This window comes from Triplophysa rosa, linkage group LG21 (assembly GCF_024868665.1).
Source record: "Triplophysa rosa linkage group LG21, Trosa_1v2, whole genome shotgun sequence".
Lineage (NCBI taxonomy): Eukaryota > Metazoa > Chordata > Actinopteri > Cypriniformes > Nemacheilidae > Triplophysa > Triplophysa rosa.
Genome location: NC_079910.1, coordinates 5,647,202 through 5,671,611, shown reverse-complemented (window position 1 = coordinate 5,671,611; position 24,410 = coordinate 5,647,202). Strand labels below are relative to the sequence as shown.

At 41.9% G+C, this 24,410-nt stretch overlaps 1 protein-coding gene across 1 annotated transcript in view; it reads right to left on the bottom strand.

Moving 5' to 3' along the window:
• Positions 1–24,410, bottom strand: part of plxna2 (plexin A2) — a 182,525-nt gene that overhangs the window by 71,922 nt on the left and 86,193 nt on the right. The window contains exons 5-7 of the mRNA XM_057363340.1: positions 12,243–12,343; positions 3,610–3,733; positions 635–788 (exon numbers count right to left, since the gene is read on the bottom strand). Coding sequence (XP_057219323.1) covers positions 635–788; positions 3,610–3,733; positions 12,243–12,343 — 379 coding nt within the window. The remainder of the gene's footprint in view (positions 1–634; positions 789–3,609; positions 3,734–12,242; positions 12,344–24,410) is intronic.

Below are 24,410 nucleotides of genomic sequence, written 5' to 3'. Positions count from 1 at the left end.
ACCCATTCATAACCACAGACGACTCTGAACCCAATTGGTGATCAGCACTCAGGAATAACACTCTCCCTGGAGCAATTACAGGTTTGGAGAGGGCAGAGGGCTCGTCACCTGTAATAGGCGTAACTGTGTCTGAGAGCACGCCTGCAGCCCTGGGGCTGACCCGGGGTCAGCTTAGACTCATTACAGCTGCGGTTTCACGTGGACGGTGGGATCAATGGTATGGCTCGAGTGTGCGAGGGGGAGGCCCAGACGAATGAAGCTCTCATTAGGAAGCGCGGCTGTCGGGTACACCGAGGAGAGTGTATTAACGGCACATCTATAGCTGAGAATAGAGATCGCCTCACTTAGGGGAACAGGTAGATAAAGACAAAACAACAGGAAAGGAGAGGGCAACTGATAGAGCACATGGAACCGATGGGAAAAGTTGAGTACATGGAGGCAAGAGCAAGAGAGAAAACTCAAGGGGTGTTATGCAGCTAGGAACATTTGCACATTAGTTGTTATTAGTACTTTCAAAGATTATAATCCAACAATTAACTATTAAATAAGGACGGATGGATGGATGGATAGATATACAAGAACACCAATAAAAAAGGAAAGAAACTGAAAGCTGCATGTGTCAAGAAGAGATCACCTTGATCGGTGGGGATGATGGGAACATCTTTGGCGGCAGGAGATATACACAGAATCTGGTTCCCATCCACTCTTCCCTCGACCTCCGTCAGGTTCCCAAAAGAGCATGTGATTCCAGCGGAAAGATCCGGAACGTCCGTCACTTTCACCAGCAGCTAGACAGAGGAAAGATCGAATTTAGACTAGATGACCCCATTACGATGCAAGAACAAGACTGACTTGGAAATGGCGAAAATTAGATCAACTCAACTTATGTGTGAAATGATGATGTAAAAGACGATATTTCAAAATATTGCAATATCTTACCTCATAAATGTATATTGATATTCTCACATCTAAAAATCAGTACTTGTAGATTCGTATTCATTCATGAATACATTTCTAAAAAGAGAAACTGACTTCAAGTGTATAAGAGGACAAAGATAAATGGGCAAAGTGCATTGCATAGCACACAGCAGATGGTCTCACCATAACATAAACTCAAGCCATCATTACAGACCTAATCATATAAAGATGCCTTCTGCTCGAAGAGCTTGAAACTGGACATTTAACAATCCCGTTCTGTTTTCAAACTCCATCTACACTTCACAGCTTCTCAAAGCTCACACTTAGTCTTCTGAAGTCCCTCGGAGGAACTGGTGACACATAGAGGACAAAAGCTCATCGGCTATGAATACACACATTCACACGGCGAGAGAAAAGAGCAGAGCGGTCCTTCATCTGCTACAGGAGATAATTATTCCTGTGGCATTTGTAAAAATCTCACGGCTAACTTAATTTTGACTTCTCGCTGTCCATGCTGAGGGTCTCATTTTGAAGTTCACACCTTCTAAACATATCTTCCCATCTCTTTCACTTTCTTCGTTCTTTCCTTTGAAATTTCAAACTCTGAGGAATGTCTGTAAAGTGTCTAATTACCCCCAAAACCACACAAATACTCCATTCTGCACTCTTTAGGCTGGCAAATTGGTGCGGTGCAATTGACGGCTAGAAAATCTCTAATTAGCGATCTTGTTATTCGCTGTAGATCTGCTGAGAAAAGGCATTGTTTGTGGTTAGTTCTGCCTACGAAGCGCTGTCTGCCCATAACAACATTGTTGAGGTGTGAGTGCTGTTGCTATGTTTTGCCTTTGCTCCTTTCACAGCATGTTAACGCTCTGGGTGTTTTTTCAGCGGCTGTCGCTGTGTGTATAAAGCTAATCATTGCTAGCATTTCTAATAAAATAAATATGATTGTTTTCACTGCTTTTCATGCTCACCAGCATCACGCGGATGGGTTTGGTTGGCATGGTGATAGCTTCCCTATGCCACGCGATGCGACGAGCAGAGGTGACCCTGTCGTGTTGTCGAGCGCTAAGGCGCGACAGAAACATCTAATTTAGCGCCGGCCGTCTCATTATCTTAATCAGGTAGCTGTGATACAGAGACTCAAATATCTGGACAAGGGAATTTTGTTACACAGATACTTGCTGAAAGCGGCTTCCTACACTGTCAGTAAATAATGAATAAAAAACATTACAGTTTTTCTCGATTGCTAAAACACTAAAACCCATTGGCTGAACAAAGTTCTCAGTTGCCTGAAATCATTTAGCTAATTGTGCAGTCTGTTGTCAATACCTTTCACATGGCAATTTGCAGATCTCACTTAGACTTTTCAGCAGAACTCTAAACACATTCTCATTCTCTAAACACATTCTGTGTTTAGAGAATGAGTGCATATGAGAGGTGGGCGACGAGGAGGAAGACAAAGAGTGGAAATATCTGATGAAATTCGAGCAACAGTCATAGACCATGTTCTTGTCCATGGACTGACAATGAGGGAAGCAGGACTTAGAGTGCAACCCAGTTTGAGACGATTTTCTGTGTCCACCATAGTAAGGACATTCAGAGAAGAGAACAGGTACAGTATACTACTGTATTTTTGTAATTGCAAATTTACTGTACTGCACTATATGCAGCTGTTTCAATAGACATTTGTAAAGTTCATCACTGTATGTATAGTACTGCATGAATATTTTTGGTAACTGCACATCTACTTTTTGTAGAATTGCAAGGCTGCCACATGCAGGTGGAAGGACAGCTATATTCACTCGGGAGCGAGAGGCCGTTATAGTGGGCATGGTCCTTCAAGATAATGTAATACGACTCGGAGAAATCCAGGAACGAGTGATACAAGACAACACACACTTCCAGGGAATCGACAGTGTGAGCATTTCCACAATTGACCGTGTCCTCCATCGTAACAGGATGCGAATGAAACAAATGTTTGTTAACTTACTATTTTAAAATTATGATAAAACGCATGCTTTTTGAAGCATTTATGCATTTAGGTTCAAATTGGTCAACTGTACACAGAAAATGTTTTTTAAACATTTCTCATTAACCCTCTTCCCAGCATGCACTGGGGCATGGCAATTTAATATAGCTGCATTATTTGACTGTCTGCTATATTTATTTGCCTTCTGGTTAATTATGTACATGAATTGAATAAAAAACACAATGCAAACCGTTCATTTGTACAACTTACTTTTACAACATACTAAAACTTAAGCAAAGTAAAAACCTATAAACTGCCTGTTACTGTATGTCTGAGGAAGTTCTGCTTACACCAGCTAAAACAAAAATAAAAATAATGCCCAGAGAAATCCAAAACAAGAGTCTAAGCAATGCTCTGAGTGTCCATCAGAATAGATGTCTCAGTCTTCTTAAACAGAACTCCTACATCGGCCCACACACTTTGTGGTATCTCACCCACACATGTACAGTACCTCAACCAAAGCCCCAGAGATCTTCAGCCGCCCACATAGAGCAACTCAACAAACCCAAAACTGTTTATCCAGATGCTGCACTGAAAACTAATTCATGCTAAAAAGAATTTACTTTGCTGGAAGAAACCTTCACTCCACTGTTTTATTCAACACCACCTCAAGGTTGTGAAAAGTATCAATTGTTCTAAAGAGGTGCATGGAGTCTCACCGGTACACTTGGTTCAGACACGGCGATGCTGTCCGGGTACACCGTGGCTTTCACACACTGGCTCAGCGTGGCAGCAAAACGGTACGGCTCATTCGCTCGCTCACAACGGTCTCTTTGTGAACACCTGAGAGAGAGAGAGAGAGAGAGAGAGAGAGAGAGAGAGAGAGAGAGAGAGAGAGAGATTATTAGTTGTGCATTGTCATTTTGGCAACCACAAACGTTTTACCTTTATTCACAACTTGCAATTAAAGGTATACATTTCTTATTGCTAGCAGGTACAGTAAAATAATCATTCTCACACCATGTATCAAAATAATAAGGCAAAATAGACAAAGGGAGCATTTTTTTACTAAAAATAAGAATCCTTTGAAGCATTTTGGTTGTTCATTTACCTGATAATGGCGTTTTGGGGTCTGAAAATGCTATCGTTTGAAAGCGCGTTTTAAAATGCAAGTGTGTAGTTGACTCTGTGTAAACCACAAAAATATGAATTTGTGAAAACTGGGACGTCATGCGCATGCATGTAATGTGTTCAAAGTTCACCGCTCTGTAGAAGAATGTATAGGCCTATGTGCGCAGACTCTCCTTCCAAAGTGACATCTCTAACCACACGCCTGTCATGCATAATACAGCATTTTTAGCTATTTGTGTCCATCCATGTGATCGTTTTGACAATGTTGTTGTCTGAATGTGAAACTTTTCAAAAACACCAAGGACAAACTTTTTTTCATTTTAGTACGTGAGTGTCATGTACACACACCATTAGAAAACTGAAGGGACATTTACCCAAATAATACCCCAAAATATACTTTTTTATTTCTGCCTTTGTTCAGGACAGTGGAGAACAGGGATGAGAGAGGGGGTGCAGGACTGGGACATGACTCAGGTCAGACTCGAACCCAGGTCCCCGCAAGTCAGTGAATTATATATACTGTATGTCTGCAGCATGTGCACTGAAAACCGCGCCACTGCGCCACATGTCCAACTCAAAACTGATTTTTTAAAGAAATGACCATCATCTTAATTCCATAAAGGTATTTTTGGGTGAAAAATTAGCTGCATTTCATCCTCACACAAGCTACTATAGGGGTAGACATCAGCTGCTGTCCTTGGTCCTGAAAACCAATACCATTCATCCACCAATTACTGTACATTCTTACCAGTTACCCCAGTTACCAGCAAAACCAGTCACTTCCAGACCAGCTAATCAGACACAACACGTCTACAGCTCTCACTACTGTCAACCACATTCTTGTTCTAGATACTAACTCGAGAATAAGACCTTGTTTCAATGTGTATACCTAAAATCACTGACACAGAAAAATACTTGTTTTTACATTAACATACAGTTTCATTACACAGACTGGCTCCCAAACTGAAACTACTGCCATTCAACCAACCTACGATAATATATCCTACTGTACTTCTGGAAATCTGTGGGCTGTTATTTTTACTTTCACACCACATCCATTCAGCTTGTCACTTGCTTTGACTCAGCCTCTCTCTCTTTTGCTCCCTCTCTCTCTCTCTCTTTCCCTGACAAAGAGCGTGTAGGCTTGCAATTTGCCGTGTCTTTTTAACATGCCTAATGCTTGGGGGGAAATTACACTTATTGCGCTTTCAGATGTCCGGGACGGCTCGAGCATACTTCAACGTCTGAAAATGTGGGTGTGCGTTTGTCTGTGCGAGCGTGCGCATCCTCCGAGCCGCCAGATTCAGGCAATGGGTTTGATTTTGGAGGAGGTGGTGGGTGCACTCGGGATCCTCGTTGCCATGGCACCCGGAGACGGCCATTATAATGTGTGTACGTGTAAGTCTGTGTACTTAGAGGCCAAGCTCTTCTCTTTCTTTCATTAAAATGAAGTGTGTGTGTGTCCATGCCCATCGTTTTGTCTGTGATGGGTTTATTCGATCTCAACAGCCCTGGTTCTCTAAACACAGAATGGAATGTTTAGAGGGACCTAATTTTACATGTTGTTCACACATCCACATCAAGGAAATTGCTGCACACCCTCATACACATAATAATAACAAATTACAGAATAAATGAAACATGTCGTATATATTATTTTTGTCCAACAATGTATGCAATATTATTAAGTTCACTTATAATTAAGCTCAACATGATCATTTTCCTTTTCTCTGTACCTTAGACTTAAAAATGCTGTATGTGCTGCTGTGACTTTAAGATTTCAATATGCTCTGCTCTCACTGGCTAACTGAATTTGTGAAAGCTACTAGTGTTTAACACTTTGTTCATCAGGGCAGACTTGATAAATACAGAGCTGAATGTGTAACAAGAATAATGCGTGTGTTTGTGAGTGTGTGTATCAGAGAGAGAGAGAGAGAGAGAGAGAGAGAGAGAGAAAGGGAGAGAGAGAAAGGGAGAGAGAGAGAAAGGGAGAGAGGGAAAAGCGGGTAATGGCAGTGGTGGAATAACCTTTGGGTTTTACTCTACCGTCTGCCTTTAGCCCTGTGCACCAGACAGGCAATTACACTCTTTTCTCCTCCTTACACACACACTTTCTCACACACGTACACAGCCCTGACAAGAGAAGACAGATGACAGGAGAAAATGTTCCCTTGTTTCTTTCTTACAGGCGTCTCAAAAGCATCCCGCGAGGTGTGTGGCGAGACAGACCGATAGAGCAAAACTCTGAGGGAGAGGAAGAGGCGGAGTTTTACAGAGTGATAAAACTCCAGCTATTAAAATAAAACTGAGAAGAAAGCTGTGAGAGCCAGGAGAGAAGTGAGCAGAGGAGAAAAGAGGAGAGGAGAAGAACAGAAGTGAAGAGAGATACGAATAGAGGAGATCAAATAAAACATTACAACAGACATAACCAATAGAGATAAAAATATACAAGATGAGATGATACGGAATGAAAAGATGAGAGGAAGAGACCAGACGAGAACTAAAACATCCCTGAACACACTAAAGTAAACCCCACTCACATCTCTATACTGTCCAATTATTTCTGCACGAGAATTCATTCATAAACCCAAGCTGTACTGATAGCTGTGCATTGTGAAAATGTAAACACCTAGAACAGCTTCCATCTATTCAGCAGATCAATACGTCATTAGGAATTCATTTAGAAGAGCAAGCAACGAGATACCAATCACATATAAGCCAAACGTAGACCTGCGCTCGATACCGAGATCAAAGAGTAAACACCATCACCATGTAATGAGCAATGTAAGGTTGTCATTTACTATAGTTTGCTGTAAAAGTTTTGCCTACGTTTAGAACTCTAGAATATTACTGTATACCATAGACATATAACTAGACGCCTCATTGTCCGCTGGATCGTACGTCAACGCCGCCGCCATATTGGTGAAGGCAAAAGCCGACTACAAAGACATACGAGTGAATGGTGGAGCTGCAGTTATCTGGATAAAAACACAACATCGTTTTCATTTCTCAACTAATTTCAATACTTTTCTATATACGTGGAGTACAGAAACGTTTTGGCTCCAGTTAAAGATGGTTAGACTTGAAAATGTATATATTGTCATACGGAACTGTTAAAACAAAGACTTATCAAGCAATCGTTTAAGCTTAATTATTGTCTACACATCGCTAATGTGAAATAATTTAAGGTAGATTAAATGCACATGATCAGAACACAGCTCGTTCACTTTAAAATCCTGGGAAAAATCGAAACAATTCATCTTTACTATATGACTACACAGTATACTGCTATGTCATACTTACAATGCACGGCAGTGTTATTTGATTTACTATATCACATACATCATGTTTTACTGCTGTAACGGGTTTACCGGATAAATAAAAGAACATCTTTTATCTTTTTATCGTCTACAATTACTACAGAAAAAGCCATTTCCGCAGTGAAAAACATTCGTTTTTATATAACACGTAGTAAATTAAACTATATTACCTTGGGTGTTTTGTTCGATGATTCAAATAAATCTCAGAAACAATCTCTAAACTACATGTCTGTTTTATTCTCGACTACTGCAACGTGATAATTTGTTGCTTGTCTTGTCTACATAATATCACTGAACCTGGTGCCATCTAGTGGATTCTCACGAATAACAGGCACAAATATGTATTTCACATTTCCTTATGACAACCATTAATTTTAAAGTAGCTATAATCGAGACACGGTAACTAGAGACATGGTAAAGTTGTACGTATATCGTAAACCATTGAAATATGTTAAGAAATGTAAACGTGATTGTGCTTTTAATGCCGAAAAGCGCAGCTCTCCCATTGGGTTCAGTGGGCTTTTAGTGCACTGTCGCCCTCACCAATATGGCGGTGCCATTGACGTATCGCAGCAGCGGAGCAAAGCGGCGTCTAGTTATATATATATTAGGGCTGGGCGGTATATCGATTTTTAAGATATATCGATATATTTTTTCAACGCGATGCGGGATTAGACAATATCGTTAATATCGATATGGGGTACATTCAACTTGAAGCGGCTCTGTGGTGTCTGACATGCGCAGTACCCATGCGCAGAGTGAGCAGAGCACTCTCGCTTTGTGCGCGAACTGGACGGACCCCGCAATTTACATGTTTTAGTGGTGTGTAGCTGGATTAAAGTATGTTGTGAGTCTAAAGTATGTTGTGAGTCTTCACAAGAAATGCTGCGTCATTTGTAACTGCAGTTGCGATATTACGCCACAGTGCAGGCGCTGTTTCGTTATCAGCACACTGAGGCGCTAAAAAGAGGTGCAGAACAAGAGCTAGCCTGTGTTTCACACGGCTGTTTGTTTTGCATCCATGTACGTTTAATTTCTTTAAAGTTCTTAAATTAACATGACGTACATCATTGTAATGTCTTTAGCTGTGCAATTGGATCGTTGAATCATCGTATACCGTACACATCGAGTTCACCAGTATGAACGCACATTGCGTTTAGAACGACTCGCACACGAATGACTCATTTGAACCGATTCATAAAAACTATTGGACTTTTCAGTCACTAGCGAATGTAAGAGATCATTGAATCATTTAAAGTGAACCACAAGGAATGAAAGATGTGAATGAGCTTTGCTCATTTTTAAAGACTGGTTAATTCAGTTGGATATTGTGGGCTGAAAAGTTAGTTGAAAATGATAAAAAAAGCTTTATTTGATAAAAAAAATACATGTTTGTTTGGTTGAATAAAAGTAATATTTTATATAACTTAATAATTGTCATTTTTATCTAATTTTATTAGACCTTTTAATATGTCAAACTCAAAGTCACTTTGGTTACGGTAGGCCTACGTGTGTGTGTGTGTGTGTGTACAAGATCAGGATGGCACCACCTCCGCCTCATTTTGAGCCAGGAAAAACCCTGTGTATGTTTTCAAATAGGGCAAAAAACCCTGTCATTGAATTTCTTTTCACAAGCCATTTTAATAAAGGTGATTGTGACATCTCACATGAGGCTTTGACTTGCTAGTAAACATTTATTCCACTTTGTAGAAAATATCGATATACATATCGGATATCGCCTTTCATCAAAAAATACAGAGATATGAATTTTGGTCAATATCGCCCAGCACTAATATATATACACTCACCTAAAGGATTATTAGGAACACCATACTAATACGGTGTTTGACCCCCTTTCGCCTTCAGAACTGCCTTAATTCTACGTGGCATTGATTCAACAAGGTGCTGAAAGCATTCTTTAGAAATGTTGGCCCATATTGATAGGATAGCATCTTGCAGTTGATGGAGATTTGTGGGATGCACATCCAGGGCACGAAGCTCCCGTTCCACCACATCCCAAAGATGTTCTATCGGGTTGAGATCTGGTGACTGTGGGGGCCATTCTAGTACAGTGAACTCACTGTCATGTTCAAGAAACCAATTTGAAATGATTCGAGCTTTGTGACATGGTGCATTATCCTGCTGGAAGTAGCCATTAGAGGATGGGTACATGGTGGTCATAAAGGGATGGACATGGTCAGAAACAATGCTCAGGTAGGCCGTGGCATTTAAACGATGCCCAATTGGCACTAAGGGGCCTAAAGTGTGCCAAGAAAACATCCCCCACACCATTACACCACCACCACCAGCCTGCACAGTGGTAACAAGGCATGATGGATCCATGTTCTCATTCTGTTTACGCCAAATTCTGACTCTACCATTTGAATGTCTCAACAGAAATCGAGACTCATCAGACCAGGCAACATTTTTCCAGTCTTCAACTGTCCAATTTTGGTGAGCTCGTGCAAATTGTAGCCTCTTTTTCCTATTTGTAGTGGAGATGAGTGGTACCCGGTGGGGTCTTCTGCTGTTGTAGCCCATCTGCCTCAAGGTTGTGCGTGTTGTGGCTTCACAAATGCTTTGCTGCATACCTCGGTTGTAACGAGTGGTTATTTCAGTCAAAGTTGCTCTTCTATCAGCTTGAATCAGTCGGCCCATTCTCCTCTGACCTCTAGCATCAACAAGGCATTTTCGCCCACAGGACTGCCGCATACTGGATGTTTTTCCCTTTTCACACCATTCTTTGTAAACCCTAGAAATGGTTGTGCGTGAAAATCCCAGTAACTGAGCAGATTGTGAAATACTCAGACCGGCCCGTCTGGCACCAACAACCATGCCACGCTCAAAATTGCTTAAATCACCTTTCTTTCCCATTCTGACATTCAGTTTGGAGTTCAGGAGATTGTCTTGACCAGGACCACACCCCTAAATGCATTGAAGCAACTGCCATGTGATTGGTTGATTAGATAATTGCATTAATGAGAAATTGAACAGGTGTTCCTAATAATCCTTTAGGTGAGTGTATATCTATGCTGTATACTATCTTGCAGTGTATACTTCCTGTTCATTCTAAAGCGCACTGCATTGTGGGATACAATTTTACGCAAAAAGAGTAGTTCATTCGGGTATTCAAAGCACAACCGAAAATTCACAAACATGACACTATTACGTGCCATTCCAAACACAGCCTATGTTTTGAACTCAGACATGGCCATGCCAGTACATCAGACAGAGAGAATGAATATTTCCCGGCAGCACGGATCAAAAGCTGATACCCGCTGTGAAGATCGCCTCGCTCCTGAAGCGGCCGCCGCAGCCATGCAAACAAGACACAAGCCGAGAGCTCACACACGCTCTCAAACTCTCGTGTATTGCATAATCTCAAATACGCTTACATTCTGCTCTTGATCAGTGTTATGTTTTCCCACCTCTTTCCTTCTCCCCATTACGAAGTAAGTCCTAAAACCGATTCTACATCTGTCGAATTGATCTCTACTTAACTGCAGGATCATTGATATTAAAACGCCCAATGACCTCAGAGAAGTTCAGCCAACCGGATCATCAGTAGGATTAGTGTTCTTAAAAGGAGATTAGCCTCTCCAAAAATCTGACAGCAAAGTTTAAACTCTCCGTATATCCGCTCGCCCCTCAGACATCTTTTTCAGGGCCCTGAAGAATGGAGGATCCGATGACTTTCATTTTTTCCGAAGAACACAATAGAAGATATTTTAAAGGACGTTTGTACCCAAACAACACTGGCCCCCATTTCCTTCCCATTTCTCAAAATATCTTTTGTGTCCCACAGAAGAAAGACTCACATACAGGTTTTGAACAACACGAGGGTGAATAAGTGTCGACAGAATTTTTATTGTTCGGTGAACTGTCTCTTTAATATCCAAACCCAACTCAAGAACTCAAAAGATGTTGATGAGATAAAAAAGAACCATTATAAACCTTTGTGACATGGTGCAAAGTGTAAGAAATCGCTCCAAATGCTCTATTATATGAGAAGAGTGGACTCCATGGGGGCCGTAAGAAGCGATAAATGAACAAACATGTGTGTGGATCTGAAATTAGAGCGAGAAAAAGAGAGAGGAGGTGTTAATTTTATTAAGCAAACACCGAGGGGGAATTTACTGCGCATGAATCCATCCTGCTGATACACACATTACACATACTGTATGGTAGCGCCATAATCTTTTTGTATTGAATACATAGATACCATGTTTCAGAAACAAATACCAGCTGTATAGCATGAGCTTTAATACAGCACAAAGCCCCAGAGGGCTGCTGGGGAAAACGAACCCTGCCGCGCTAACAACACTCCGAGACGTGAGCCACCAGCCTCATGCTGAACGGAGATGCTAAAATACCGCTCGCTTCGACAATTACTGGTCCCTGTCCTGTCGGGAGTCATGTAAATTACTTTTAAGTGCACATTTCCTGGGAGGTACGGCCACCATTTGAGTAATGACAGCATGTCTGTCATCCCTACAGACTCCTGACAAGGCAACAGCCAATCACAGCCCCATAACACATAAAGAGAAGCTGTACAGGAGATCCTTCTGTCTGGTCCACTCGTTTTAACTAAACATTTAAAAGCAGTTCCACAATAACACTTGAGAAATAAATGTGTAAGGATTCAGCTTTGTGAGTTGAACAGATGCAGGAGCAGCAGTTACATTTGTCCTCCACCAGAGGGCAAACATCCTCTGTGCCATTCGAAAGCTTCGAATAAGGGCTGAATCAAAACCCTCAGGCTCTCCTAAAACCATTCATTGATTTTTTTTTGGCCATTATATTAAGCAAACCTTTTCAAATGAAAACACGTGTTTGTAATTTACTGCATGCTGTATACAGCATACTGCAATTTCTAGTGTGACGGTAAAAACGGGACTTACATGTTATGCAGCACACACCAACCACAGTGAGGATCTCCAGAGCTCAAACACTCTCCACACGTGCCGTACTGCTCGCAGGACTCGATCGGCACCCGTGTCACCTGCAACACACATATAGAAAGGTTTTTTTTTAAATAAGAACACCATTCATTCAGCAATCAGTAAGAAATAGTATGCATTCAGTAAGGAAGTTAAATATATTCATATATAAAATATTTGGATATGCTAATGAATATATATTTGGATATTTCGAAGGTTTTGAGGAGAAATGTTTGGGTGCCTGCCTATTGAATTTCTTCTGATGGAAAATCTGACAGTTTGAGACATTGCTGATGTCTTCTGAAACTGGAGACGAATGTAAAATGTGATATTATTAAAGGGACAGTTCACCCAAAATGAAAAGTTCCGTCATCATTTACTCACCCCCGAGTTGTTCCAAATCTATATAATTGTCTTTGTTTTGATGAACACAGAGAAAGATATTTGGAAGAATGCTTGTAACCAACAGAAGCAGCTGTGTTACAGACACCAACACAGCGGTCTTTTGTATAGCCCACTGCACCTGTCTGGCTACAGTAGGTACGAACCACACACGCACAACAATTTAACATCGAGAAAGAAACAAAGGAACTTTAAGACATGATCTGATTATCAGTCAACGCAGACCAGAAATTCCCTGTAACTGATGCACACACACCAAAAGTGACACACGTGCACACCAAAGGCAAAACTCTGATGACCTTTAAGATCATGTTGAGCTTCTTTTCTCCCCAAAGTGTCTCAGTGAGCATTGCAGTAAAAGCCTATCCCACCTTATAGCCAAACAAGTAGCATATCATCAACAAATGTTCTCTCGCACACACATGCACACACCTTAAAAAAACAAAATAAACACTCCAGCAATACCTCTGAGGACAGCGCTAACCAGACACACACATGGCCAACACGACAGACTAGAGCCTTGCTTTGGCCACTGACCCACAATGCCCCTCTCCACTCCGCTCGCAGATCCTTCTGCTGCCCACTTGGCATGCTGGGATAGCACCACTGCGATGACCGGGCCACAGCTCCATGATTTGTGCCTGTGTTTGTAATATCACTTTTATCTATTCATTGATTTTCAGACGTCCGCTTTCATCGCCAGGGCTGGAGCTTGTGATCTGTGTTCTTGTTGCTTGAGGGGTTTTTAGGGTGCACCTGCATCCTATTAGCACACACACACACACACACACACACACTCAAACAGATGCCTTGCGTGTGTTTGTAGACATCAAGGATTTGGGGATTTTTTTTGCAGTTCTGCTTAGCAACACATGACATTAAATAAAGACAACTTAAATGTACGAACATTTTAACCCACAGCATCACGCCAGTTACAGTTTCATCTGAATTCAAGCATGCCGTCCTTTCACTGAGCTTTTTGACGCGCCAAGCCTTTGTGTATCTTTCTTCCGACATTGTTGCCGGGGTCAAAGGTTAAGATGAAGTGAGAGACAGTTTTAAGATGGATGAGTAGGCACACAGTGTGTGGTTAGTGAGCGGGGCGGAGCAACACGCCGGGCTCCCGCTGCGAGTGTGTGTGCGCGCTGTAGGGCCGTGTTAAATGTCATTAGCGTGTGAGCGGCGGGGTCTGACGGTCCACCTGTCCCCGCGACACACGGCCCACGAACAAAGACGCATTCAACATCCTGCTACCAGCCGCCCCTGTTGCTTTCACAGACACATGGCCGCTATTGGTGGATTATTCACGACCGCGCAGTTGTGTTTTTTGTTGTTTATACATACACGGTGTGACTTCACGGCAAATTAGAGAGGTGTCGCACAACAGTCCGTCCCTATTCCCTTTTTTCATTTTCACCCCCTACTCTCTCACTCATTGCCCCAGGACAAACAGGTGGTCAAAAGTAATGAGTCCAGCACATCATCTCGGCCGCCCAGCCTGATGACAAACAAGCTCACCAGGGGCTCAGCTCACAAAGCAACGCTGGCAATAAGTCTCAATGTTACACAACACGGATTTAAAGTCAGACCAACAATGATGCTCTGACATGATTATGAAAAACTAGATTTTTAAATTGCCTAGTATCTGTTTATCCAAAACTCTATGATGCTTGGGTGTTCTGGGTAGTTGCCAGTGTGTTGCTATGCAGTTGCTATAGCAACATGTTCGGTCTGGTTTTTAACATGTTGCTAGGTGGTTACTATAGTGTTTGTATATGTTTTATATATGAAGAGTCCGGTTCCAAAACGAGATGAATTTTTCAAAAATCTTGTTTTTTATTATGCTATCTTGTTTTTATTGTGTTTAGTATGGCTTAAATCAAAACAAACCAACTGCAGTTTGATTGATATTAATTGGAATGCACAATAAAAAAACATGATTTTGGAAAGATTTTGAGATATCTCATTTTGGACCCAAACTCTTCATACTGTATTCTTGTCTGTCTCATCTCCTCCATCAATAGAAGTCTATGAGATATTTTACACTTTTATCATATGCAGGTCATAATCCGATGTTAGCAAGCAACACTAATATACATATATAAATCTCTTACCACTGATATGAACGTAGAAATGCCCACCCTATGCATCCCATATTGTCTGATGGAGAGCCACTGAGCCTACTGATTTACTTGAGGCAGCTGAAGCAGATCTCAGATCTGAGGCGGTGTCGAGCGCTAACGGAAGGTAACAGAGGACAGCTGCCCTGCCGCAGATGTGCGTCCCCGTCTGCGCACACGGCAGGACGATGTCGCAGGAAGATATGGAGACAGAGAGATTGACAGAGAGAGTAACAGAGAGAAAAAAGGAGATGGATAAAGGTGTTATGGGGGCTGCGAGCAGCTGTTGACCAGCACATGCTTCAGTCACTCATGACAGCGGGAAGCACAATGAGGTCTGTTCTCCCACTGAGAGCAGCCTGGGATTGTGTGTGTGTGTGTGTGTGTGTCAACTGGTCAATGTGTGTTTAAATGCTTCCTCATTAAATATAAAGTTTGATCAAAGAACACAGAAATGTGATATTAATTTGCACCAATTCTTTGTTATAGTTTACAATGGAACCGAAGGCAAGAGGTAATGCATTGCAGTGATTTTACTATGGTTAAAGTGTCAACAGGTTTAATTGCTAGATGGGGCAAAAGTAATCGGCACCAATGTTCAGTAAATTATATTTTAAAGCTTCAGTTTAAAGTTTATGAGTGAAAAATATAGTTATTGGCCAAGAATAAAAAAGTCTCATTACCTAATTCTGATTCGCAATGTAGTCTTAAAATAATGATTCATAATGGGAGCTGTCAAGTATAATTTTGACTTCGATTTTAACTTCAACCCATGTTGAAAACAGACAGAGATCAGATAGAAAAGAGAGGAAGAAGTTATGCATTGCAGTAAAAATAAAATAAAAGAGTAATAATCTCAGTAAACAATTGTTACATCGTGTCTACACCGGATCGCGCCGCATCCAGTGTGGACAAAATTAATAATAATGTATTATTATTCAAATTAATAATAAATTGAGCGTGGTCACAAAGACCAAAACAAAACCCATTTATTATTTTATTAAATGTTTATCCACCACCAAGCATTATCATTACCATATTCACTGAAAAATGATCATATTTGATTGAAAAAATGCCCATATGACCGGTAATAATCTCCACTTGCACTTGTGAACTTAATGTATTAATAACAGCCACTTGGCTTAAATGACAACTGTAGTTAGATTAATGTGGAATTCTGGGTTCAGCCCAAACTCATGGTAGGACAGGGGCCTTGCCAACTCCTAATTTCCTCTTGAGCTCTGTAATTCTTCCACGGCTTAAAATGCTTCCAGGATGCTATCTGCTAATCTCTATCTGGCTTGAATTCGATATTCTCGCTCTGAAGCTGGCCAAGAAGCGCCTGGAGACAGGACATTTACAGAAAGAGAAGACGAAGTTGGCGCTGAATTCCAGACGCAAACAAGATTCCTTGAGATAGTAGCCTTCTGTACAAATAACCTCCGCTGCTGTGGTTCCTGACCTGTGATGTTATAATTATATCAGAAAGGCTGATTCCAGACCTGTGCGTAGGGTTATGAGATTGATATGGAGGATATATGGAGAATACAGCGTGCGGGGAGAGCTGGAAGGTGTTTCTAGACGTGGAGAATAAATGTTCGCATTAGCTCTGTGTTTCATAGTTCGCACTGCCACGGGCACCTGTCTGATGAATGGAGAGCCATTAGGGAGAATACAAGAGCGAAAGAACGGGCGAGAGAGCTGGGGAATGGGAGAGAGATGTAGTGTCTGAGGTAAATGATTAAGAAAAGAAACGTCTGGAGTTGTTATGAAGAGAACATTATGGAGCGAGAAAGAGAATGGAGAGAGATATCAAATATGTTAGGTGGAGACTAAACTAAAGAGTAATCCACTTTTGACCATAAACATAAAGTCTAATCCACCAAACAGCACCAAAAAACATTTAAATTTATGCATTCGGCTGACGCTTTTATCCAAAGTGACCTACAGTGCATTCAATGTATATATTTTATCAGTATGTGTGTTTCCTAGCAATCAAACCTATAATCTTTAGTTTTACATTTCAAATTGTAAAGGTCCGGTGTATGAAATGTATCGGCATCTAGTGGTGAGGTTACGAACTGTAACCAACGGCACACTCCACCGCTCGCACTATGGTGGCTGACACGGGTATAAGATGTCGTCATGTTTTCGCTTCTTTGCCGAACTATAGTTATGTATATTATCTTGCATTTCTGTCAATAGTTCCTCCAAAAAACGAAATTAAAATGGACCTTTAACACTTAACACTGGTACATGACAAATTACTTGGAAGTTTCTAGTTCCATGGAAATGTATATTGATTCAAAGGAATGAACACGCACTCGAACCATTCACATATTCCGCATCGTGGTTGCCATAGCAACCAGTCCAGGCATTGACCCCTTACCCCTCTCCTGGAGTGAGCCATAAACAGCGGGTACCTTTGGGACACGCTGCCACTAACTCATACATTCATTTTTAATGTAAGCTACTGAGCTCCTCACCCACAGCAATGAGAGCCATCGATCACATCCTGTGCAACACACACACACGCACATACACACACACATATCCGTAAAAGAGTATTAGACACACAATATGCTTTAGTGTATATGCACACATCTGTGTGATTCATTATCCACCGTACACAAACACATACGGAACAGGGCCTTTCCATTGACATCCATTGTCTTTTGTTAGAAAAGAAACATCCTTTGTGTTGACTGGTTTCCTCAATGTAGCCAAAACCTGACACACACCGTAATCCTGAGCACAGCCTCTGGTGATAAATCCATGCTTGTCTTAGCCGAGGGCAACAATTAACTGTCTCCTATGTGGTCAGTACAGTGTCTCCCAATGTCTCACACATGTCCAATCTGATCCCTTTTATCGCACCAGAGAGAGGAGTATAGCTATTCACCTCACACCTCACCTCACAGGTCACACGGGTAAACACACTCAGACAGACTCTTGACGCACACATCTTCTCTAAAATCTCTACAATCAGACACTACAATATATTTATGACACATCCACAAACACACCGACTCACACACGAGTAAAGACGCACAAGTAGTGTTTTCACTACTTCGCCAGCTCTGTTCGCTCACATTTCTCCAGCGTGCGTTAGAAATGAACGAATGTGTGTGGGGGTTGAAAACTCAATCAAAGGATTCCTGATTGCGTGAGGAGGCTCTCAGCGAGGGTACAATGTTCTGAAACTGAATGATGGGATATGAGAGAGAGTGAGGGAGAGAGAGACTTCATCAGTGTGGGAAAGAAGATAAACCAGTTCCTTCAAGTACAAGGAGTTATTTTTTGATAAGACATTTTAGTTAAAATGTATCATTATTGCTCAAATGTATGATTGGGGATTGGAACAAACCACTTCAACACTCTCAGCATCCAAAATGGCCTATTACCCTGTTGAAAAAACCAGCATATACTGGTTTGGTATGTTTTGATGCTGGTTTGCTGGTTTGTGCTGGTTTAAGGTGGTCATGTGCTGGTTTAAGCTGCTGGTCCTTATCTGGTCATGTGCTGGTCCTTAGCTGGTTTAAGCTGGTCATGTGCTGGTCCTTAGCTGGTCACATGCTGGTCCTTAGCTGGTTTAAGCTGGTCAAACCAGCATCAAAACATACCTAACCCAGCATATGCGGATTTTTTCAACAGGGTACTGTGCTATATAGTATGTGAAAACACAATGCCACTTGCTGGCAACACCTTAGCATCACAGTCAATTTTGCATAGGTAAGCACCTGTTTACTTTGTTCTTAAAAAAACTCAATTTGATGCGTAAAATGTATGCGCAGTTGGACGCAGCGCAACTGGACTGATTAGGAACTATATTAAAAGCACAAGCGCAGCATCTACTGGCTGACCTTTGAAATCCCTCTCCGCTCGGAGCTTAAATGTCATATGGACTTTTTACTGTCCGCCGGAACAATACACATAAATCAAAATTAGACATCCTCGCAGCCCGCCAACAACCTTACATGGCAATAAAACACAGCGAGTGAACTAACCGTCTGATCAGAGCGCGCCGTTTCCGGAACAAAACAGACTTCAAAACAACATTAGACGGTTTCTAACCGAAAATCGATGGTTATTTCTGAGTGAAGCATCCTGTCAGACTGTGTTTTAGATGAAATGTGAGTGCTCTTAACTTCGCTGTTAGAACAGAGCTCAGATCTTCCCCAACGAAGCGTTTCTCTCCCATCAGAGCTATTTGTGTAATGGATTTGGCCTAAACATGCAGATTTTACCTCGCCGCTTCTGATCTATTCAATGCTGCTATAAAAAGCTTTAGAGAACCACAGGCATGGTAAATCTCAGGCATGGACATAACGCGTGTGTATACGCAGAGAGGTTGTGGCTAAAGTCACACCAACAGACCACCAACAACATATATATAATATTTTTCCACCGGGAAAAGTAGTCCAACCTTTAACACTAAGCAGTTCAGAAAACATTACAGCTCAAACAACAAATACATTTAATGAATAACTAACTGTCTACGTAAAAGTCATCTCTCTTCCTTTAAAACCAACAACCTGAAAAAAATCTTGTCCTCAGCCAAACAGAGAGCCTGCTCATATCGCAACATAAAAATGCTTCTGCATTGGGATGCTCATCAAATATTTTGAAAGCACCATATGTCTAGTAACAGACATCAACCATCACATCTTCCAGAAAGGCCAGAAACCTGGGAGTGGTGAACGATGATCAGCTAAACTTCACAGATCAGGTTGCCAGCACCACTCGGTCCTGTAGATTCATCCTCTACAATATCAGGAAAAGTAGACCTTTCCTATCCGAGCATGCTACGCAGGTCCTAGTCCAGGCTCTTGCTCTGTCCAGACTGGACTATTGCAATGCGCTACTGGCTGGACTTCCTGCTTGCACAACGAAACCTCTACAGATGATCCAGAATGCAGCGGCAAGAGTGGTCTTCAATGAACCGAAGAGAGCACACGTCACTCCTCTCTTCATTAAGTTACATTGGCTCCCTATAGTCGCTCGCATCAAATTCAAGACTCTGCTCCTGGCCTACAAGACCACCACTGGTTTGGCACCCCCTATCTTCACTCACTAATGCAGACTTATATACCCGCCAGATCCTTACACTCTGCAAACGAACGACGTCTTGTGGTGCCATCCCAAAAAGGTAAAAAATCGCTCTCACGAACCTTCTCTGGATCGGTTCTACATTTGTGGAATGATCTACAAGATCAGCAGATTCTGTAGCCATCTTTAAGAATCGGCTGAAAACACATCTCTTCCGTCAGCACCTGACCGATCATTTCTGACTTCTATATCTTTTCTACTATATCTATATATTAAAAAAAAAATCTTAAAAAACTTAGCTCTGTACACTGTAGTAGGCTTTGTGAGACATGTTTTATTGCACTTATGCTTGTTGTTGTCCTAATGCTGACCCAATTGCTTCCATTGTTTACCCAACTTGTAAGTCGCTTTGGATAAACGCGTCTGCTAAATGAATATGTAGTAAAAAAACTGAAAAGTACCTTTCATTTGTTACAGTAAACAGTATTTACAGATACTGTAGTCACAAACGCAATTTATAAACACATCTGTAAGTGACATTTCACTAGCTGTTGTAAAATGACACAGAGAATAAGTGTTTACGGTAAAAGCACACGGGTAGTAAAAGGGTCAGAGAGACAAAGAAAGAGCTGAATAATATAGAGATAGCCCAGACCTTAGATACAGGCATGAAAACTGCAGCCAGTAGATAGAGAGTGAGTACATCAATAATGTATGACTGAAACCCTCTCGCCGAGGGTGGAGCGCTGCCGTGCGCACGTGTGTGTTTTCAGCATTATTTAAGCATATTTTGTGCCTCACACGGGCATACAGTATGTACAAAATCTCTGTCAGAGTTGACAAAATGGTGATCCATACTGCCTCACCTGACAACTACGGCTTGCACTAATGAGAAAAACCCAGCGTTTGCCTCTTTCAGGAGCACGGCTCCTGGGCGCAGCTGCCGGCCGTGCTCGGAGACCCCTCGGGAAGGCCGCGGTAAAGCCCTGTAACCTGTCTGTCCGTCAGGCTGTCAATTACACCTCGACACCTCCCTTGCAATGTGCCAGGAGGGCACAGGTCTTGAACTTTTATTCTGAGTCTCAAGGTAGGGGGTTTGAGCTAGCTATCCCGGTCAAATCCAACTGTCAGATAAACTAACTGATGAGACCCTTAAATGTAATTACCAGCCATATGCCGGCTTTTCTGTCTGGGATAGTTTTGCAATCATAAATAATAGCGTTAGCACATTTTGGGAAATAGCAGATGTTTAATTACATCAGACCAAGATGGAGAGGTTTTATTATAAGTGGCCAGTATTGCAGCCAGATCCCAAAGCGCTGGACTGTAAACTGATAGCTCGGTTCAATCTGACAATAGACGGAAGCTGAGGTGCCATCTGAAGGGTGAATAATTCAGCCGTCAAACCTCAGCAACAGGCAGGGCGCTCTGCACGTGCAAGTGGTGGTCTACATCAGCGCAGCAAGATGATAGGGGGCTTATTGATTGAAGCAGCCAGACAGTGGGCTTCCCGGACCCGGGGGATGCATAATAATCCAGGTTTGATTATGTGAAATTAGAGCCTATGAACATCAGGCACTTCTTTTGTTTCTGGAGAACAAAAAGCATCAAAATTCCCCACTTCAGCATAAACCACGTCTGTTTGTGTGTGTGTGTGTCAGCGTGTGTTGGGTTTCTTTGTCTGCTTGTTTCCCCCCTCCACATTTGTGGAAGTTTCTGGTGCGTGTGTTTGTGTGTTGCACGCGTGTGTACATACAGATGGCGGGCTTGGCTGCACCCCACTGCTCTCTTGGCTGCTCTGCAGGTGTACGCCCAGCGTGATTGGCTGGTCGGGTTTGGGGAAAAGGGGGAAAAATTGGGCGAAGGCTCAGGTGGCCCCGTCTGGTACCAGTCAAGTCATAAACAAAGCCTCTAGCATTCAGCCATCAGACCTGTGAAAAAACTAATTTAGCAGAACTGCGTGCGGACACAACTGACGGCCCATCCTGTGAGATGCGGGGATGGTGATATGATTGAGACGTGGGCCAATTTCTTTTCCTCCTCCAGGACAGAGAAGAAAGAGGTGGATAAGTTCAATCCAAGGAACGCCACCACTGCAAATAATAGGCTCTCGCTTTGTTGGAAAAAAATGTGAAGGAAAATGCACGCAGTTCCATTCGCCTCATTTAATCCAGCCCCTCTGACAGTCTTCTTCTCCGCCTACGCCTAAGAGGAAGCCACGAGAATATTCTGGAAATGAAGCCTGGCTGTCTGTGGATGTCATTTTGTACGTCCATTTATGTTTGACTAGATGGATATTCAATCAAACTCCTTAAAGGAGTAGTTCACCTATAAAATGAAAATTCTGTCATTATTTACACGCAACTTGTCATTTCAAACCTGCATGACTTTCTTCTGCAGAACACAAAAAAAGATATTTTGAAAAATGTTGGGAACAGAAAACCGTTGGTCCCCATTGACTTGCATTGGTTTTGTGTCCATACAATAGAATTTTTGGTTATCAACATTTTTCAAAATATCTTCTTTTGTGTTCAATTTGATTTTCTTAATGGTTTCAAATGGTTAGTAATCTTCAACTAAATAAAATAAAATAATAAAACAATTAAAAAATAAAATAAAATGAAATTAATAAAAAAAATCTCTGTATCTCATTCTCTGTATTAAATATTTTGGGCCACATCTATGAAATTAAAGAAGTCAAAATGAAAGTGGGAAACGTACAGATAAAAAATCAGCCATTAAAAACATTGGTCTACAGCTATTTATATTAAGGTAAATTGTCTGAAGTGTCTATCTATGGTGGTTACGGAGAAACCCCCCCAAAAAACTAGCAGTTATACCTCAAGTCTACAGCAGGGCTTTTTCAAATAAAATGTACACAACAAGTATCCATTTGGCATAAACCTTAATTCAAAGCGACTTCTTTCAAATACCTGCTTGTAAGACCCACATTAGCTTCAGTTCAGGTGCACTCGATTTGGAGTTAAACTCTTTAGGCTGGTGACACTCCAGGAGCTAGATTTAAATAGCCCCGGTCGAGACACTCAGTCATGTACCTTGTGCACACCTGCAACTGAATTAACACTTCAAAAACATCTCGAAAAATCCTTCCAAGTCTTCCTTCTCACCTTGTGATGCTTGCCTACCAACATTCATCACCGTCTCTGATGTGCAACCCACCCGCTTGAGACTGACATCCATCACTGTGAAGTCAACATACTCTCACTGCATTAGTATTATCACTACGACGATAATGCATGCGGCGTCTCTCTCTGAAAGTATATAATTGAAGACAGTGCATCTGTCAATAAGCCGTGGAGAGCAGGTCATGCAATGAAGATGGAAAACCTGACTGTGTGGAACTCGGCTTTATTAAGCGCGCCCGTAGGCATGTTTATTAATATATCAAAGGTCAAAAACAGGAAGTGTGTTGTGGCATTAGCTCATAAGAGCTGACTGTACCACTCTGCGTGTTTCCCTCGAGAGTAAATGACACAAACACGAGTCCACACGCTCAAACTGCATCCATCGCTTTGTGCTGACAGATCTCTCAATATGATCTTCTCACGAGGACAGACGGAGTCTCCAGGTCGAATCTCTTCACCGTTGGCCAGGAACGCTTCTGCGACACACGCGGTATTTCGAAAAGGCAGAACCCGTCGTTACCGCTGTGAAACAATCACATCACGCCGTGCAGGGTGTTTGCGGTCGCATCTGAGCCATTAACAGGACAGACAAAGAGCATATGCAGATCTGGCAACCGTTGTGCCGTGGGGCGGGCATCACCCTAGACTGGCAGCTAAACCCGCAGAGGTGCTAGAGAGAAGAGGAAGGGGAAATCTACAGGAGGGCTTCATTTACAGCCTCTCAACACAAAACAAGAGGAGGAGCACCAGGCCCGCTGTGACATTCAGCAGGGTAAAAGCAAGGATACATTGACCGGATCTGTCTGGAAGCACGCAGGCACAGTGGGAGCCAGGCTCTCATCTCCATTATGGCCTGGCACAGACTGAGACACCACTCAAATTCGGGCAGATGTAATCGATAAAAGGAGGACAGGGGTTTTGTTATTCCGGATTCTTGGAGCCAAGTCTTTAAAAAGCTTGGACTCGATTAATGAGAAGTATCTCTGAAACGCTGCTGGGCACCAAATTAAGCCGAATGAGAACAGAAATAGAAAGAACCTGATTTGAGAGAGATGTGGAAATTGTGTCGTCAATAGCACATACACTTTGCAGCAGGGAAAGTCAATCTAAGAAGCCAACTATGGTATATTTTAATAGAAAAAATCATATACTAAGAAACATTAGCAGTTGCAAAACATTGAGAAACAACTCAAGGCAATAAGTTGTTTAGTAAAACCTTGCTGAAAAGACCAGTTTGGACCAGCATACATGTTGGTTCAGGCTGGTTTATGCTGGTTTTGGTGTTGGACTATCATGGCTATGGTTTTCATCAATAAAAAGCATGGTGTTTACCGGCTCTTCCAAAGAACTCAGATGATGAAAGACATTTTGCTGGTTACTATAGTAACCATAGTTTTTTGGTTTTATTTGTA